Source organism: Pungitius pungitius, chromosome 5 (genome assembly GCF_949316345.1).
Source record: "Pungitius pungitius chromosome 5, fPunPun2.1, whole genome shotgun sequence".
NCBI lineage: Eukaryota > Metazoa > Chordata > Actinopteri > Perciformes > Gasterosteidae > Pungitius > Pungitius pungitius.
The window spans coordinates 11,602,166-11,621,987 of NC_084904.1; the positions used below are offsets into that span (position 1 = coordinate 11,602,166).

The 19,822-nt window shown below is 44.6% G+C and overlaps 1 protein-coding gene across 2 annotated transcripts; it reads right to left on the bottom strand.

Moving 5' to 3' along the window:
• Window positions 1–3,698: 3,698 nt before the first annotated feature.
• ssh1a (slingshot protein phosphatase 1a) lies at window positions 3,699–19,660 on the bottom strand. Of its 2 annotated transcripts, XM_037481307.2 has the most exons (15): window positions 18,947–19,660; window positions 17,120–17,157; window positions 12,199–12,299; window positions 11,136–11,200; window positions 10,421–10,542; window positions 10,204–10,272; window positions 9,980–10,045; window positions 9,504–9,698; window positions 9,271–9,364; window positions 8,247–8,375; window positions 8,012–8,058; window positions 7,753–7,899; window positions 7,142–7,342; window positions 6,287–6,983; window positions 3,699–6,161 (listed from the first exon to the last, which is right to left on the bottom strand). In XM_037481307.2, the coding sequence occupies exons 1-15, from the start codon at window positions 19,025–19,027 to the stop codon at window positions 5,121–5,123; spliced, it is 3,093 nt and encodes a 1,030-aa protein (XP_037337204.1). In that variant the 5' UTR covers window positions 19,028–19,660; the 3' UTR covers window positions 3,699–5,120. The 2 variants fall into 2 exon arrangements, with proteins under 2 accessions (XP_037337204.1, XP_037337205.1); XM_037481308.2 differs by lacking the exons at window positions 17,120–17,157; window positions 18,947–19,660 and adding an exon at window positions 13,871–14,762.
• Between the last annotated feature and the right edge of the window lie 162 nt (window positions 19,661–19,822).

The window sequence follows — 19,822 nt, forward strand, 5'->3', positions numbered from 1 at the left end:
TGTTTTTCAAAGGATGTTGAGGCTGAGCCGTAGGCAGTTCCTTCCTCTTGCTGAAGTGGCCCAGTGTTCCTGTGCAAGGTTTAATATCTTCAACCTCAGCCATGACGGTGCCATGCTGATCTTGTTGGACAGACAGTAGCAGATCACTTCCTGCATGAAGTCCGCACTTGCTCATCTTTGCCACTGAGTCGTCTGCGCGGTGGTTTTCATGTGAGGACCCATCCTCCGAGGTAACAGCAGGATAAAGCTTATTATATGAGACTCCAGTAGAAGAGTTTTTATCCTGGATCGCCTCACAGTTGGGGCTTCCCTCGTCCTGATGCTCCATCTTGATCTTTAAAGGTGCGTCCAGCTCCATCTCAGTCTTCTTCTCTGATGTTTGATTGAACAGCTTCTGTGCTCTTTCCTCAACCTTCACACTGCTCTTTCGGTTCTTGTCTGTCTTCTGTGGAACCAGTGGAGCAGTCCTGCCTCCTTCTCCTCCTCCTTCTTCTCCTCCTCCTCCTCCCTCCTTTCCTGCTGCCCCTCCCTGTCTCTCCTCCCTTGCAGCCAAAGGACTAACCCGCAAATGACTCTGCTTCTCACTAGAAGGTGTTGTTGGCTCCTGGCCGGGATCTTCGACCAGATCCCGAGCGTCTGGCTCCCCTGAATTTTCCCTGGTGTCGCCGGCCTCCTCCTCACTGGAGCTTCCTCCCTCCATGACATCACCTGTATGCCCGCCTGCTGCTCCAGAGACGGGCCTCGGCCTCATCTCCGACCCTTCATCGAGGGCATGTTCTCCTCCATCTAGTCTATCCTGATTCTGTCCCATAATTGTCTGTGGAGAAAGACAAGTTGTTAACCAAAAGACCAATCGTGTTTCTTTTTTCTGCTTTTCCCCACTCATATTACATATTTGTATTGTACACTAAAAAAAGCTACTGAAATGGAAGAGCAAGAGGAATGATCAGCCTCCTGGAGTTAAAATCACAATAGAAAAGGTCCCAGTCTTGCAAGTCGCATAGGAGCTATTTTTCATGAAGGTGGTGAAATAGACAATCTGATGATTCTAGCTGCTGTGACATATCCTGTTTTGGGTAGTTCATGTAATTGCAAAGTCCACAGTAGCTCAAGACCATCACTACCACTTGCAGCAAACTCACTTGTACATTTTATTCCTTTGTTTTGGAAACAAAAGAAGAGATATTAAGCATTATCAATATTAAAGCTGCAAAGGCTTTGTCCTCGGTTTAACAGTGTTCATGTGGTTTCTGGGATCATTGTTTTGTGATCACATGCATCACAGCAGCTAGAGACAACAGGAACACTGAGTCAGACCAATTGATAAATAATTATCTTGCGGCAGTCCGTCTGTGAATCTTTATAACACAATGGCCTTTGCAAAAATTGACTTCTTAACAGTTTCAATTAACCGAAGTCAAGCAGTTTAGTTTATGTTGTTAATATTTAAAAAATGATGTTTATTCAAGTATTCCATTCAGTGTTGTGAGGACTGCAGTTATTGCTCTTAAATTAGTCAAAAGGCGTAGGAGGAAAGATAGCAGCTGCTGTCGACTTTAAAGCCAAACATAAGGCCAAACCTAAATGACCATGTTGCAGCACCCAACATTTCCATGAGATTGTCTAATCGTGTAATTGTATGAATACGTCTTCCCCCACTAAACTGCAGCAGCAAGCAGAGAAAATGGTGCTGCACAATGAACAATGACCTGGACCATGAGTGTGTTTCCTGTTTGTGGCCTTATGCCCCCGTGTGACAACATATGACTGCTGTTGTCTTATCATCTGACAAGCCTGAATACTGGCTAGAAACACGGCTAAGGGAGCGAACCTTATCAACCTACAATGGTGGCACAGCCGTGTGAGGAGACTTAAACCTTGTGGTTTTCGATTCAGGGATAGTACAAGAGCAGAAATACAAGACAACATAGAATAATACATAACTCGAGTCATTTTCAGTGGAATTCACGAGCATTGATTATCAACCTCCTGCTCCTTCCCTTAAAACAGTCCATCCCTGTTAACTGCTCTGATACCCTGTGTCATCCCCCTTTGAAGCCCGAAGCCGATCACTTGATCACCATGTGCTCTGCTTTCTCAACTTACCCCACTATAAAGGATTCAAAACCAATAAACCAAGCACTTCTCGCAAATTTCAAAGACTTGAAAAGAGTCAACCAATCATTAATTCCGAGCTTCGATTAGCCCAACAAGCTGGGCTTTATCACGGCTCAGTCTTCACAAAATGAAGGTTAAAACATATTGATTTCATCGTATGTTGCGGCCGACACTCACCAGTTGGTCTTCGTAGTTGTTTGCCCTCTCTCAGGAGCGACAGAGTGCTCTTTGTTGGTTGTTTGGAGATGTTCAGTCCTCCCTCATGTGCAACGGCAGCCTTATATTACATCCATGTGATGTCACAGAGCATTTGAATAATATAATCAGGGGAAGCTTAGACTTGTAACTTGACTTTTTTTTCTGGATTGAGAGGCCTTGAAGAAGTCATCTGCATCATCTCCATCTCAATGTTTTGCTTGTGGGAGTCAGGCAATTGGAGTAAGATTGGGAGGACATGGGAGGAGATTTAAATAATGGGTGTAAACCGTCTTACCGTGTAGCCAAGTAGACAGACAGGGGAATGACACGGGATGATTTAGTCATTGACCAAGTGCACTTTCTGATACCAGCAGAAAACAAAAGGAACGTCCTATTACTCTTACCCAACACGGTTTGTATGCTGGTGCCGTGTTCTGCACACTTCATGTGGCTCCACTCCAGCAACCTAATAAAGATAAGTAGGAGATGGTAAAAAAGATGCTTGTGTCTACGGTTAATGGTGAGTAATGGCAGCCAACGCGGGTGCGTCCAGGAGTGAAGGAAATTAGCTGAGAAATAGCTCAGACGTTTTTCTCCTGTTTCTCCTGGTCTCCATAGACGTCCAAAACGGAATACGTCCTCAGATAATAAAACAAAAATGGAGGTACGTCAGCCTAGAATTCACCAGCAGTGGGAGGGGAAGAGGGGCCGGCTCGTACCTGCAGACTGCTGACTGGAAGCTGCGGTGTTGACAGACAAGCGGCCTGCATTCCTACAGACTTGTCAAGACAAAAGGCAAATCTGTCCCTACGTTGAGATATTTACAAATGAAATAAATAGAGGTTAAAAGCTTTTTTGGCCTACTGTTAATTAGTTCTGCGAATTCTTATTTGATCCGTCATTTCAATGTTTTACAAGTCCACAGTGGCCAGACTTGTATATTTTTGGGATTACTTCCATTGACACAACACCTTTGCTGCCTCAATGCCCCACCTCACGCTGTACGTCACACAGGGCTCTTTCATTTTACACAAATGTATTTAACATGACAGGAAGAGCAAGAGTGAGGTACTTAGGTCATTCACTGAAGTCATGCAAACAGTGACGGGAAGCCGATGTTATATAACTCGGCTGGTGGAAAACGAGTCTCCTGCCAAAGCATACAGATGGGGGCACGGTGATGTAATTTCAGGATACAGACCCCATTGAGTCACTACGCAGATATTTAGTTATACTTGTGATAGTTTTCCCATTCAGGAAGATTTTAAACAAAACATCCATAACATGCAGGGCGATACAGTAAATAATCCCAATTCTGTTGGGTCTGTCTTTTACTCATGTCTTATAACCTGTTTTAGTTTGGAATGAATTCGTGGGCAAACGCAGGTCCATGGTTTATTATGTAAAACAAGTGTTTATTTCCATAATGAACAAATACAGTACATTATTTTGACCAACATAAAAAGTGCAATATGCATTCAAACTACAGCATTGTACAGTAGAAAAGTTACTGCATACTTAAATATAAAAGGAAAATGGTTACAAAACTGTGAAGTAACTGATTGTGATCGTGTCACAACAGCCTTCAGACTGATGATTTAAGCATAAAAACTTAACAGCTATGAGCCTGTGGACCACAGAGTGGCTTTCAATTCTCCCAAAAGATGCAAAAGGATTTGTATGCATGATATGTGTATAATGCACATATTTTGTACACCTTCAATAGTGTTTTCAATTTTTTGAGACAGCCGAAGAACTTTGGTCATTTACATTTAAAAAAAACAACAAATGAGTTTAAAATGTTAGCAATTCTCAAGGTGGAGCAAACGTAAGGTAACGGAAGTTTTGGATGTAAAATGTTTCATGTTCATATTTTATCAGATGATTTGACTGCTATAAATCTTCAGTTCCTTTCACGCCATGCAACATAGCTCCTCACTCTGCTCTCCCAGCAGCACTGTAGGTAGGGAATGACGAGGTCAATAACATAACTCTGATGTTATTTTGGAAGAAAGCCTACTTGTGTCCACTCAAGATAAAAAAAAGCAGTGCAAAAGACCAACAAACTCATTTGTTTCTCTTCAGTTTGTTAAAAACAGTGAGCATGCCTCTGGCAAAACAAAGTCACAACCTTCTCTCTTTGATTCCACTCACGCACACTCACATAGTCACACATTCACGCATCATCATACACCTCAAAATTCACTCACTTTAATTGGACATCAGCAAATTAACAGTTGTTTAAGCTCTAGCCCGAGAAAGAGCTCCATGAATGCAACATGAGGTAACCATTATTTAAACCGGCTAGCATCTAAAACATACAGGTCCACTCTACATTTATCAACACTTTGCTTTTGGTCAACTTCCATCGAGGGAAGTTTGCACACATAGGCTACAACTTTGTAAAAGACAGATCAAAATCATTTTGGATACCATGATTAGGTAAATACCCGGTTCTAACAGCTGTAAAGTTAAAGGTTATAGAGCGCCTTGTACTGTATCGCCATGCAGTCCAACACACAGCTCTGTGCCCCTGGTCTCATTGGTAAGGCACTTGTTTTTGCATGAATCAAACAAAGTGAGAGGTGAACTGATGGCTTTACACACTTGTCAGATACAGCAAAATAGCTTCCATCGCTGTGAACAGCAGTTTGAGAAACAAGGTGGCAAAGAAGAGAGTCCACTGTAAAAACATTGGGTTTTTTGTTTATTGTTTTCATTAGTTTCCTTTGACTCTACTACCCAGCAACGCAGGGTGACAAGTGAGCGGATGTGTGGAGCGTAAATGTCCTCCATTTGATGGGTCAGCTTCTGGGCTCACCTGGCTGCCCTCTCTCTGGAGTGTGCAGGGCCGAGGTGGTGGGGGAGTCCCAATCCAGACCCGGGACCGGCTCAGGGGACAGTGAGAGGAGCAGCAGCGTTCCTGCGTCCGAGGAACAGGCTGAACACAGGTCCTCCGAGGAGAGGTTGAGGCTGTCCAACTTGGCCAGCGAGTTGGACCGCTTCAGGCTCGACGGCACGGTCAAGCCCGCCAGGCGCATGCGAGTCTCGATCTCCTGCGCCCTCTGGCGCACGAGGCCGGGCTTCCCCTTCACGCTGCGCAGGCTGTCGCTGCTGGAGCTTCGCGTCAGCGTGGAGCCGTGAGGCGAGGAGGTGGGCGTGAGCAACCCGGAGCCCACCACCCCTAGCAAGGCTTCATTGGTCAGTGGCACCGCCAGTGGCTCCAACCACACTCGGCGCGGCGTAGAGGCTTTAGGGTCGTCTTCGGTGAAGCCGGAGCACTTCTCTTCCTCCTTTATGTTCATGGAACTTTGGCACGCGTGCAAAGGCTTTGCAGAGAGCGAGGTCTCCTGGGTGAAACCTGAAAGTCTCTCTAGTCTCTCTGCACGTTGTCGGACCAGTCCAGACCTCTGCAGCTGCAACAGGTGTTCCTGCTGTTGGCTAAGGTGGCGAGCCACCGCAAGCTTCTCTTCCTCCGAGTCCATTCTCACCAGCTCAGGGAGCGCCTCAGAGGAAGCTGCACTACCTGTGCCTTTCTGACTCTTAATCTTGACTTCCACTAAACCATCGCCGTTCTTCAGTGAGTCTGCTGGCTGCTCCTCTCTGTCAAGTAGAGCTGTGGGCGGGATATCAGCACAGCTGGCACAGTCACACAGAAGGCCACAGGAGCAGAGCAGTACTCCTGAAAATGTGAGGACTTCAGAGGAGGTATGGGACAGTGGGAACGAAGCAGTTGGAACGTCAGGAGGACTGGGGTTAAGGCAAAGCGTAGAAACAAGGGGTGGAACGTCTTCTTTCATTTCGGACTTAGCATCAACTCGAGGAGGAAGGGGGGGACCTTTTTCCTAAATTATGACAGGGGAAAAATAAATGTGTTAGGAAATTGGTATATTTTTCAAACTGGATTCATGGAATCAATCACATTTTCTTCCATTCTAAACGGTAGGTTAATTGTATGAATCAAACTTACATTGAGGCTAAATAGAGTGCAAAAATGGTTGTTATTGTTGGAGTTTTCATTTAGGCTTGCCAGATCCATCCCATTAGCCTCTGGATCCCCTTCGACCTCCACATTTTGCGCTTCCTCTCTTCCGCATCGTACCCCACCCCCCCCATCATCTGGTTGCATGAGCACCTCCATCTCAGCCTCTTCCTTTTGCACCTCCTCCTCATCTTCCTCCTCAACTGTGCTGAACTCCAGCCTCAGACGTAGCTCCTCCAGGGGCTCAGGGCCCCGAGAGCCTGTCTGGGCTGCAGCCCCCTCCGCTGAGGGTCCACGCTGTGGGAGCGACGGGCCTTCAGGCCCATCAAAGGACTCATCATCCAGCAGAGCGTCCCGCTCCACATCCTCTATTTCTATAAAGACCTTTTCCATCCCGATGAGCGGAGGACCACGCACAGGTGTTGATGGTTCGCTGTCCAGTGCCGAGTCAGAGAGTCGGCGGAAATAGTAGCTGTTGTAGGCGGGGTCGATCTCCAGTGCAACCGCCCTGCGCGGGGAGGGACACGCAGCCCCTTTATCAGATAGCGCCTCACCACAGCAGGGAGACATCCCCGGCTCTGGAGTTGGGTGGCTGCCACCCTCCCCTCCACAACACTGGGCCTGCTGCCCCTCTGCCATCTCACAGTCCGCATCTGGATGCCAAAGCTTGTTGTGACGCTGTTTACTGGAAATGTACAAATACAGTGAGCAGAAGAAAAGAAAATACACACACACACACACACACACACACACACACACACACACACACACACACACACACACACACACACACACACACACACACACACACACACACACACACACACACACACACAGCTGTACCTAGCATCCAAGATGCCCTCGTACTCGGCCAGCTGCCTCATGAAGCCTGCGTTGGGTCTTGTGATGCTCCTCTTTTGCTTGACAAAGTTGTAAGCCTTCTCTAGCGACCAGCCAAACTCCTTCATGGCGTAAGCGATGACGGTGGAGGCAGACCGGCTCACACCCATCTTGCAGTGAACCAGACACTTGGAGCTATTCTTTCTAAAGTGGATAACAAAAAAAAGAAATTTATTTTGACAATATAAATCCACTAACTAATTCTAAGAATTTAGACCTTGAATTCAGATTTAGATTGTCAAAGTACTGCTTCTAAAGGTAAAGAATGAACTTTCATGGTCTAAATGTGGTATAATGGTATAAATAAAAGTTAAAACCTATCCCTGATATATCAGATTAACTAAAAATCTGATATATTTATGAAATATTTAAGTCACTCATTCAGTCAGATGACTGATCATTCTTTTGCAGTTAGAGGTAATAAAGTAATCCGATCCCTCAAATACAGTAAATATGAGAACTGACATTAGGATTCTTTGAACATTGAGGATGAGATGTCCTTATAAACAGATGTATACATGAGCAACAAGCTTTCTGTTCCACTCAGGACTCACTTTGCTTTGACAATGAAGTTGTACGTCTCATTCCAGTAGGCCAGCAGGTCAGTGGCGTCTTCGTCATAGACGCGTATGTTGTGATAGCTGAATGTGCCTTGAAAGAAGTTGTCTATCTCCCTGGTAACGTTGAGGATGTAGCCAACCCTGGGGAGGAAAGATAATATTAACACATTAACTACATTCTTTCTTGCTGAAATCCTAATAAAAATGTTTTTTTTTTGTCTGGTTTTCAGCTCTTATATATGAAACAATTCACCCCGACTCTTGCAGCTCCTCCAAATTAGAAGCATTCCATTCCGATCCCTACAAACAAATAAAGGACAGAACCGTTGTTCGGGTATATTTTAAAGTTTTTGTCAGTTTGTCCAAAAACAATCTTCCTTTGGGATGGGAAGGCAAGGGAATCTTTTGTTTCTATCTCTGTTATTTACAGGAAAGAACAGATGTAACTGATACTTTGTTGATGGAAGAGATGGTATCGGTTTTCCTACCAGGTAGACATGATCAAAGATTAGTGTGGCTTTGTCCATCTGACCCAGGATGAGCAGCATCTCATTGTCGATGAACTCTTTGTACTCCTTCAGGTTACAGCTCATGTGTTGTTCCAGCTCTGTACGGATCTGACAAGACAGTTTAACAGTGTTCATTCATATGGGCTTTTTCCCATGTTGTTGTAAGTCAGTGCATCATAATAAGTTACACATTTTAGATTATTTTTAGAAGTTTAGAAATATTAGTATAAGAACATTGAACAACATCAGCACCATCTTTGGGGCGGGTAATACTTAAATGTTCAATAACGTTGACATTTCAATACTATATCATGAGCAAAATGTCATGGCACGATATAAAAACATCATGTCATGATAATTGGGATTATCCAGGCAATCATTCACATAAAAACGAAACATACTAGAATTCCTTTAACGTAGAATTTGTTTTGATTGCAGCAGAGATGCAACAAGAAATTCATTTTTACGAACATGCCATCAGGGATGAATGAAAAACAAACAATCTGAAAAGGCTGATCAGAAATCAATGGGAGTGTTTTTCATCCCGATCGGTATGCCAGACACTAGAATCCTCCTCCGCCATTTTCCTACGTGCGCTCTCTGTGTGTGCTCACCTGTGTGCGCACAGGTGTCTGTATGTATGTGTGTATGTGCAAGCTCATCAGGGCGGAACCCCGCCACCCGCAGAGCAGTGGAGAATTGTAAACGGTAAAAACCTAAAATAAAACTGTTGATACTGGCTGTGCGGCAATACAATGGCTGGGGAAACACTGCTACAGTATATAGAGCCTTGTAATAAGAAGCTAATCTTCTCCAAGGGACATGTAGAGATTGAATTTTGACAACTAGTGAACAGAGTTGTGTCTCCATCTTTAGAGAAAAAAATGTAAATGCAGCCAGTGAAAATGAAACCACGAGAAACAAATGCAAGGCTTTGGTTTATTTCAGTGTGTGTGTGTTTGTACTACTACTACTACTACTACAACAACTGGTGTGTATTTACCTGTTTGCAGGTGACATTTGCGAGGTCCTGGCATGTCATGATGCTTCTGAGTTTGGCTTTAATAAGGCACCCTGTCCTCTCTCTCTCTGAAGGCCTACCGAAGAGGAAGTCACGTTGAGATCTCAGCACTCGCAACATTGCAGTTGTGTGCAGTGTGAAGCTTTTGCCAACAACAGCTAAAAGTGCCATTGGTCTTAACTGAGAAAATGCGATTTAGGTTTTTGTCTACTGACTTGTCCACAAACATGGTGGGTGAGTCAGGCCGTGTGCTCTCCAAGTCCTTCATGGCGTTCCACTCGTTTATGGAGCTCTGGTCTGAAGCAATGCAGCTCTCATAGTAGCCCATCCAGGTGAGCGCCATGCCTCCAGGGAAGTAGTTGTACCTGCGGGACACCTCGCACACCTTGTGCAGCACCTGCAGCGCTGACCTAGAGTGATTTTTGTTTTGTGGGAAGATAAATGACGTCGGTATAGAGGATTACAGAGTCAAATGGTGTAGTGAATGAATAAAAGTAAAAAATAACAGCTTTAATAATTGGTTAAAGGTTTCATGCAGTTCTCTGCAGATGTGTCTTCTATTCAGCAGGTGGCAGAATAAATCAAAATTGCACACGGTGTTCATCAGGAGCTTTATTGCAGTGTGTCATGATTCACAACGCTTCATTTCTTTAGACAGCCACTGTGGCTCTGGAGGTGGATTGTTACTCACCACATAGCCTGCACTGACACGGGTTTGAAGACATGGGTCCGACTTGCCGTGTTCACAGTAAAGCCCCTGAGGAGGAAACACAACCAGATGGTCCTTACTCTGAGCACAGTGTAGCTGTGTGTGATACACGTTCACACCAAGCGTCAGGTGGAGCTGCGGTGTTGACTAAAGAGGGAAAAACCACTGGGTTAAAGGCTTCAGCCGTAAAGCAGGGGTCAACTTACCCATCTCCATCCAGATGGATCTTTGTGTCACTCCACAGCGGTAGCGCCATCCCGATCGAACAGCTTTTGCTGGCAGAGGAGAGAGTACAAGTAAATATCTTCTCACTTTCCCATTTGCTCATAAACTCCTGCAATATCCTGTAACCTTGCAGGTCACGTACAAGGTTGTGGGCGAGTGTTTGATAACATTCATGAATGCAGTTCTAAATGTTCTCACCAGTCTTTGGTGGTAAAGTCGATCCCCAGTAGGATGTTCTCCTCTGTGTCTTGTCGCCCACTGGTGTACACCACCACCATGTACCGCACATGCTCCGTCCATGCACTCTCTAGGCGCACCGCCTGGACAGGTCACCAGAGATTTCGCTTTTTATTTCAAAGCCAGAACTTTTTTTAACATCGAGACATCCTGTTTTAGTCATAGTGCCCGAGTTACGATTAACATGTACTTTATTTGTGCATTTTAAATGTCAGTCACACTTTAAAACGGCTTGAGTCATAGTTTTTAAAATAACTCTTGTGGGGCAGTTTCTTTTAGCTTTTCATGCCCCGTTTGTATGAGAGTTAAAAAGAGCAAATACTTTAGGCAAGAATATCAAAATGCACTGTTCCTTCAACTAAAAGACTGAGAATGCAACTGTCATGTAATTGGATAACTGTGTTTCAAGGATATAAGAGAACACAAAGCTAGTGTCCATACTATGAAATAACCCAGCTTCCCACTAACACATACATCATGGAAAGATTTGGTAATGCTACCCTGAAAGTTTAAACCTCCCCTTATGGCCTAATAATTATAGTGAACAAATAAGCGCCTTAAGTGCCCAATAAAATGCATTCTGAAGGGTTTCCTGTGCCAGGTGGTTAGTCACTTTCCTGTGTGTGTGCATGCTCTGATCTCTGAATGTACACTTCTGTTGTCTGTTGTCTCTCACCAGTTTGATTCGGTCTTCCGAGCGAAGGATGTTTATCATCACCTGCAAGTGTTGAGGTAAGTCGCCTGTTGCAGAAAGTCATAAAAAGAAATGATCATTGACAAGCAGCGGCTGCCTGATATCAGACTATAAATCTGGGCTAGGATGCCAAGGACGATAAAGGCCAGTTTTATTTGGAACACTTATACTCATGAAAACATAATCCATGCCGGGGAAACAAAGGACTCATCCAGGGCACATTGAATAACTGCATTACATGTCACCTGACATGTCTCCAATGAAGAGAAATTATTGGGAAAAACATTTGAACAAAAGCACACTTCAAGAGCTTGTTTTTGTTCATTTGACAGGTCTGCAGGTAGGTCATGTCAGTGGAACTGGATGATGAAAACAATAATAAATAAACTGGGAGCGGCGATGGGGCAATGCAATGCAAAGTAGAGGCTGATGCAGAGCCAAATATGTTCAAACATGTCACCACCGGTAGAACAACATGTCATCCTGACTTGTTTTAACATGTCTTTGATCACTTCCTCTATCTGATTCATTGTCTTAATATAATACATCAGTTTTGCTTTTTATTTGGTTAAAGGTTTGGAACGTATATACAAATAAAATATGACAGACACTGATAAATAAATAAATAATCCTTCTGCAGTTTAATAGTGAGCGCCATTGAGCAGGAATAGCGCTTTGCAAAAGTCACCCCACCATCCGTTTCTTTTCTGAAGGAAAGAGTTGCTGGGAAACCCTTTCCCCAACCCAATGTTTGAGAATCTGGGTAAATGTGGGTTTCCTGACTAAGTGGCTGGCAGAGTAGACAAAGCTACTAACCACAGACATGACATGCTAAGTGACTTGGCAGCATCGACCTTCAGGTGAAGCTTTTGTCATTAAAGCAAGAATTGTGGCTTTCAATAGAGACAGCCTTTGAATTATGACCCTGACTAGTTAATTGTTCGCTTCCACTGAAGTGACTCATGTGACATTAACCTTCAATCAATAAAATGACGTGGATAATGGAGTTGGCCCTTTTCTGATGTTTGTGCGTTGTTTTGCTCACCTGCGTGTTTGTGGTGGGGATGTGCTTTCTGGTCCTGCTGACTGCTCCCCTGCTGCAGGAAGAGCGCAGCACCCTTCACCATGAAGAAGCTCTCACTCAGGCTGCAAAACAATCAATAGAGAGGAGTTACAAGGAATGCATCCAACGCCGTCCATGCCGCAGAGCAACACCTCAGCACAATGGTTTCCAGCTGCTTCATCGGACAGCGGGGGCTGAGAAGTTGGACATGAGACAAATCAGATAGTCGCTCAGCTCAGTAGAAGCAGCTGGCGAGTTGAGCATAAATCATGGCGGATGGGGCCGGTGAGTTCTCTCAACAGCTGAGTGGAAAAGCCCAGCTGCCACGTTACAGACCTGAGGTCTGCAGTGGCCGTGAATCAAGCCTTGATCCTGAATGCTTATCTGTCCTTTGTCTGCTGCAAGGCATCACACCGAGCCCCTGCTGGCCAGGTGCAATTGCAGTTGTTTGTGATGATTAACTTTCACAATTGTTGAAGAGAAGCAATTATCAGTTCACACCTGCCTGTAAAAACCCAGAGTTTTTCAGGTTAGGCTTCTGGAGCTGTCGACAGATTACTTAAATAGGGAAAGGCAATAAAAATAAAAGAAGTGAGGCGTTTCCTCGGGGCTGAATTCATTCATTCGGTTTCACTGAAAAACAATGCGAGAGCATTCAGGAATCTACCTGGCAGCAGGCTGGAGCACACGCATGTAATTTGTGAGTGCAGTCTGGCAAACCAGCACATGATTAGCAAAGCACGGGACTGAGGAATGACGGGAACAAAACAAAACCCAAAAAGGAAAAAAAGATCAAGACTCATTTGTGAATACAGCTCCAATTTGTACTAGTCTAATTTGTTTGGTATCTGCAGTTCGCACTGCATTATAATGAGAAAAATATGTGGTCCATTAATAATACCAAGAGCAAAAGACTGAATATATATATATATATATACCGGAAATGTTTTAAAACATTTTTTAGGGACTACCCCCCCCCCTCCCCCCCATTGAGCTGACTTTCTACAGATATTTATAAAAGTCCTAAAACTTTCAGAACCCACATCCAGTAGAAGGTCCGTGCCAATCAAAGATGATTTTGTGGGAACAAAGGACTTTGTTTTCTGTACCTCACAATACATTCCCTCCGCCCCCAGCAGCACCACAGTGAAAAGTTCCACGGGGGTGGACACTACTCAACAAGAGCTTTTGTCTCACTGGATTTCTGTTTCAGTCTCTGTTCCCTGTTTGAGATGTACGAAGTATGCCAGGAGGGTCCACTGTTGGGGAGTGATGGATGATACCAGGCTAAAGTGGCTAAAGTACTGTGCACAAATCCCCATTTCTCATTTGGATCCAATTTCAATGAGTAACCCAACGTTAAGTCCCCCAGTACCTGTGATAGCTAACAACCTCCAACAGAAGAAAAAAAGAACACTCAACCTTCTTATTTCGTACATCAACGGCTCTACGGCGTCTGGCCCAACCGCATTTCACCATCAGCATGTCCACAAACACTATGGCATCAAAGCGAACAAAGACTATGGAAGAACTGCAGATATACAAGAGAAAATGACTTTAAATTCTAAATCGGTTTAAAAAACAACAACATTACGGCCAGAGCTCGTTCCACCGCGTTCAACACCCATTTCAGAAAATAAAAAGTAAAACTCACATGCGGTTTATTTCACTCTGGGTCAGCACAGCGTTCTCCACAAAATATGGTAGCATCTTCATCATGGCCTCCTGAATAGGTTCTACAACCAGGTGCATCCTGTTGACTGGTAAGAAACCCACGCCTCTCCTGTGGGAGCTACTTCCTCTTCTTCTGCCTCCAGACAACAGTGAAGGAGCAAAGAGCCAAAAGGAGAAGGAGAACGGGTTCAAACTGATTGACTGACTGACAGGCTGCGCTCATCTGTGCTGCTCAGCGAAGAAGAGCCGTCTGTTCAGACGCCACTCCCTCCTTTTTCTTCTCCTCATCATCAGTCTCTGTGTGCTTGAGTGTGATTCTGACTCCCGCCCGGGAGGAACGTGCTGCAGTCTCCACCCGCAGCTCCCGGCGGACAGAACTGTGGCTCCAGTCTGCGATTGCCTGTCACTCTCTTTCTAGTTCCCGGTAGTTCACACACTCGCAGCGTACGAGACCGCCGAGAGTCGTTTTCACCACCAGCTCTCGTCTCCTTCACTCTTCCAGTAGTTATTGTTGCTTTCCAACAAAAAAAGTCAGGCCAGTTATCCAATTTGAGAAAGACAAAAAAACAGATGCAGGGATTTGGTTAAGATCTTCCTAAGGAGATGTCTCCATGTGCATGCCACTTTAAGGGTCAACAGGATCCAGGGTAGTGCCTCCGGGGAGCTTAACACACGGCCCAAGTATTGGTGGAAAGGGCAGTGAGAACTGGCAATCTCCCAAACTCCCAAATCTCATTAAACCCAGGCTTATAAGGGAGGGATTATCGTTCCACTCACCTTAAAGTGGCCAGCACTGTCACTCTCTCACATGTACCACAGACAAACAACGTGTTAGACTATCGCGGACTGTTGTAATAGGTTAACTAGGAAGGACAATATCCTTCAAGTCCGATGCAGCTGCAACAGCAGCAAATTATTATTTTCACACACATGGAAGGAAAATGGAAAATAACCGAAATTAAGTTTTAAAAAATACAACTGCAGTCAGAAAGAAATGTTTGAAAGTAGCCCAAAGGTGTCTGTGGGTTAAAAGATGTTTTAGGCTATAATGTTCATTCTCACCAGGCCTCTCTTACGAAGCATTGAAACCTCTCCCCACACACACACACACACACACACACACACACACACACACACACACACACACACACACACACACACACACACACACACACACACACACACACACACACACACACACACACACACACACACACACACCTCTGTAAATCTGGGAGGATTTGCTGACAGACGTTAACAAAAGGACGGCAACAAGGAAAACAAGATAGCTCTCCCAATTGCTCCCCACAACGGGGCAAAGCCTTTAACACCTGGTCGCTAGCAGGCGCTGTACTCGGTGCGTCGAGGGCATGTCGAGGGGAACGTCCTCTGCATACGAGCTCAGGCGTTAGAAGCAGCAGGCGGGGATGGGGGCGTTTCACTGAGTACGGGTAGGGCTTGCAGCAGTAGCCAGATGGACCCGCATCGGGCCAAACGCCAACAGAAGAACACTAAGCCACGGCTTTGAATCACTCGGTGTGATTTGGCTGTGCGCTGGATACCTCCGAGGACTCGCTACAAAAGGGCAACTCAGAGGCGGTGACCACACTGGTTTATGCACAGCCTCATATGGTCTCGCACACACCGGCACAGCCACAACAAAAAGCCTCCTCGAGGGGCGGCCAGTTGCATAATGCTGCTGTCTTCTTACTTGCATCACGGAACAAGAGAAGGAGAAAAGGACAAACGTCCTCAGGTGTCCCTGGAGACACTGAGGGCATGTTGCCCCTGCGTCACTGAAGAAGGACTATACCACAAAAAAAAAAAACACAGACGGTGCTTCTGCTGCTGTTTAAATCCAGAGGCAATATTGTGACACGGAATGGCAGTTAAATCACGACCGGTCTTGACATGCGTGTTATTTGACTGAAAAGTAGTTGTGGTGAGTTTAGATAGTCGTTTGCAATGTTAATAATCTGCCGAATCCTCCCCCCCCCCCTCCTCCTCCTCCTCCTCCTCATTCCACTTACTGGGCCCCCCTATCGAAAACACACACGATTATCCAATTTGAATTCTTGCCCAACTCTGCTGTGTACAAGGTGGGAAGATTAGATCATTCCTTGGGTCAGAGCCATCGACACCTGCACAATGTTGATGTTGGCTTCCCCTTGAGCTTGTCATCGTTATCAAGAACAGTTGGGAACAGTAAGTGCAAACACCCTCACTTGGCAGACCAACAGCTGTCAGTCTGCAGATGAGGCTCTCTCTCTCTCTCTCTCTCTCTCGATCAGTACACCGTGATCCGCAGAGAAATATGTTGGTCAAGTAACGGCCAACCTAATGTGCCAAAATATTAAAAAGCATGAATTTACAGGACATTTAGTTGCGTAAAATGGCCCTTAAGCAACCTTGAGGCAAGACCGGACGGGCCTCATTCTCAAACACACACACTCATTGCTTAGGGACATCGCAGAAGGCTGTTGCATGACTAAAAATGACAAATTTGCTTACGTTGAGGTCATAACTGTTCTGCTTCGTCCGTAATTCATCCACCTCACAACTATTTAAGTGACTTTTTAATAAAAGTTAAAAATACAACCAAAGCAAACAACGAATTTAAATCAAGACTTCATATTCACAAAGCTACTTGGTCACTGTTGTCCCCTCTTCCAGTGGATGTTGTATGTGGGACCAAAAAGGCATGGTGGCATGGTGGCTGCATGGTGCATCGTATAGATTACATCTGAAATTAAATCTCTTAAATTAACAACCTTACTGCGGTTGTGTGTTGCAATAACTGTGTTTCCCATACAACAGTTGGTCAGGTGCTTGCTCGTTCCAAGTATATACACATTATGAATATTTATTAGAAGACGAAATGTACAAACTGTTGTGCACTCACCAGGTTTTTGCCAGTGAAAATAACAACTGTCTTGCTAGAACATATTTATTGTGTGAACTTGTGCTGCGTTTACTTAAATTTCAGTCAGAGTGTACAAAATCTACATATGACAACCAACATTTCATCTCTCGTCCGACAAAGACAAAAACAGACGTTTTATTACTCGGACGCTTAGTCGCCGTCGTCTGTTGATGGCGGCTAGTCTGCTGCCTCTCAAGATTGCACAACATGACTCAAAGACAGATCCAGCCAATCAGTCAACATCACCTGTGCATAAAATCTGACGTGTTTTGCCACGTACTGTGAGTAACTTAAGAGTAAACTTACCTCTGATTTATTCGCCGCTCATCTTCACTCCCAAAATCCTGCAATACAGATAACGGAAAGGATAAATACCACAACAGTTCAAGAGAGCCAACTATGCAGAAGCTTTGATAAATTAAGTTGAAATGCCTTATTTATTCAGCGCTTTCATGTAGTACAATAATAAGTACAACTGAGCTAATTGACAATGTTAGGTGTTATGAAGGTACCAATACTCTTGTCATTAAACGGTTGCAGAAAGCTCTGTGATTATGTTATAAACAGCAATATAAAAACAGAAGACTTCACTTCAGACATGTGAACTGCTCTAGGTAACTACTGTTTTATCAAACAGTGAATGTGCCAGAGAAGTGTATCGTTTCACTTCCGCATCAAAAGGGAGAAGAAAACTAAGTCTGTGAGTAAACTCCAATCAAAGTCAAGCCGGTCTGCTTTCAAATATGGTGCTGGACGTAAATACCAGTGAAGTCACTGCAAATGCAGGTGAGTGTGTGTGTGTGATGCCATTCAGAGCACTTTACAGAATAACAGTCAGGCAGGACAGGACCATGTTAAGAGCCCCCACATACAGTAAATAACCCAATGCATGTGCAAATAATCATGATGAGGATTTGAGAGAGCAATTGTGTTTCATTACAAAGTTTAATGATAAGGACTTAGAGTACCAGTGATCAGGCTTTAGTGGCATCAAGCATGGAGTGAACCGCTCACCCGACCCTTACCAAGCGCGTCAAAGAGCTATAGGATTGTGCGACTAATTACTTTTTTTATGCTAATGAATTAGTCCGCCTCTGGAGAACAAAAGCCATCCAACCGATGCTCAGCGGGCTACAGCATGTAGACTGATCATGAGTAGATGACATCATAGCTGCAGCAACTTCTTTCCTGCTTCATCTATATGCCCCCCCCCCCCCTGTGCAGAATGGAAGCCCAGTCAAACAAACCAAATGAACTCTTTCAAAACAAGGAATCTATTTGTAGTAAGTAACAACTATGCATGCATTTTAACATGTGGCGGGTTATTTAATAATCTGTGACAGACACAGCTGTCATCTCTAGCCAGCTCTCTCAGGTGTGACTCTGGTGTGGTGCCTGTTCGTGGCTGGTGGTTTGCGCCCCCTTGTGACAAAGAAGAGAAAACACTTGTACTTGGAAGTGCCAAAATAAGGTTTTATTTTAATTACTATCGTTTCGATTCAAGGACAAGGCCTTTTGGCTTCCGGTGAGTTGTTAGAAATACTAATAGCTCAAACTGCTGATAGAGAAATACAAGAATAGCTTATTTTTTCCCTCTTCCTGGCGTCCACTGCCGGACGGGAAATCCCATTTACTTCCCTGTTCCCTGTCGCCGTGGTACTGATGGTGTGCCACACGGACTGTGTGATAACACCTTCAATACATCAGTGTTAATCAACGTAATGTTTCCATGTGAGCGACATCAGCAACGGCAAACTGCTGCGCCTTCATATCGTGCATTAAGACATTTGTCAAATTCAGTAAACGTTAACTCTTTCAAATCAACGCCGCATTTAACAGGTGTGAGAGGGGTTTTTTTTCAAATTATTTTGTTGGTATTTTTATAGAAACGACAAGTCCAGCCGCCTTTTGAGCGTAACCGTTACCGGTGAACATGAATGTCTCATGATGAGTAACGAAGACGTTTGCTAGCTACCGTTGAAGCCCGAGCTAGCATACCGTTAACCAACGGCGCTAATTTAGCTCCAATCAGCGGGCCTCTCTCTCTTAAGACAACATCTCCCACAGCCCCCGCCTTTACACCGACACCTCACGCCCGCGGCGCATCGTTTTCGACCCGGGAACAAGACTGACCTCCCCCGCGGTAGTGGTTGATGTGCTGGCGGTGGACGCTGCGCTCGGCGTCGGGGACCGTTGCAGAGTAACCAACGCCATGGCTGGAAGCTGTGGATGCACCGGCTGGCCGCTGGGCCTGCTGAGCTGCTAGCTGCCGAGCTAACGATGCAACTGATGGACGGACGTATGGATGGATGGATAGATGGATGGAGCGAGATGAGCCGCATGGGTCCCCCAGACAGAGCAGGAAGTGCCGCCTTCACGGCCCTGGCCGTCTCGATGGCACTTCGAACTATGTGGCGATACAATGAATACCACTTAACAAAACATCAATTCAAAGCCATTTCAATACAGCCTGAGTATGGCTCTGTAAACAATAAAGACAATTTAGGCAAGATATAACATGGAAAAAAACAAATAACTGATCTTGAATATGATTTACCCAAATTAGACAGTAGTTTTCATTATAACTATAGCACCAATAAAATTTGATTCAATCAAAATGGTGATCACTATTAGTATTGTTATTATCTCTGAAAGTGTGGCTGCTGTTTGATGTATGCGGATGCTGAATGTGATGTGAACTCAAACTTGTGCTTGTACATTTAGTCCTGGAAACCATCATATTATTAGAGGCTGTCCTGTGAGTACTGGGATTGTAAAAAAAACACAGGCAGCTAGGGATCAAGCTATTCAAATAAAATATAGGATGACAAATATTTCCTGAATGATGAATTACACTATAACGTTAACTATAATGTGTGGACACATTCATGTCCAAGAACACATAACCAAAGGACCAAATAATAAAAAAGGAACAAATAGTAAAAATGAACTAATAGTGAAAAGGAAGCACTGATACATATTTAATTATGTTTGGAAAGTGCATCACAA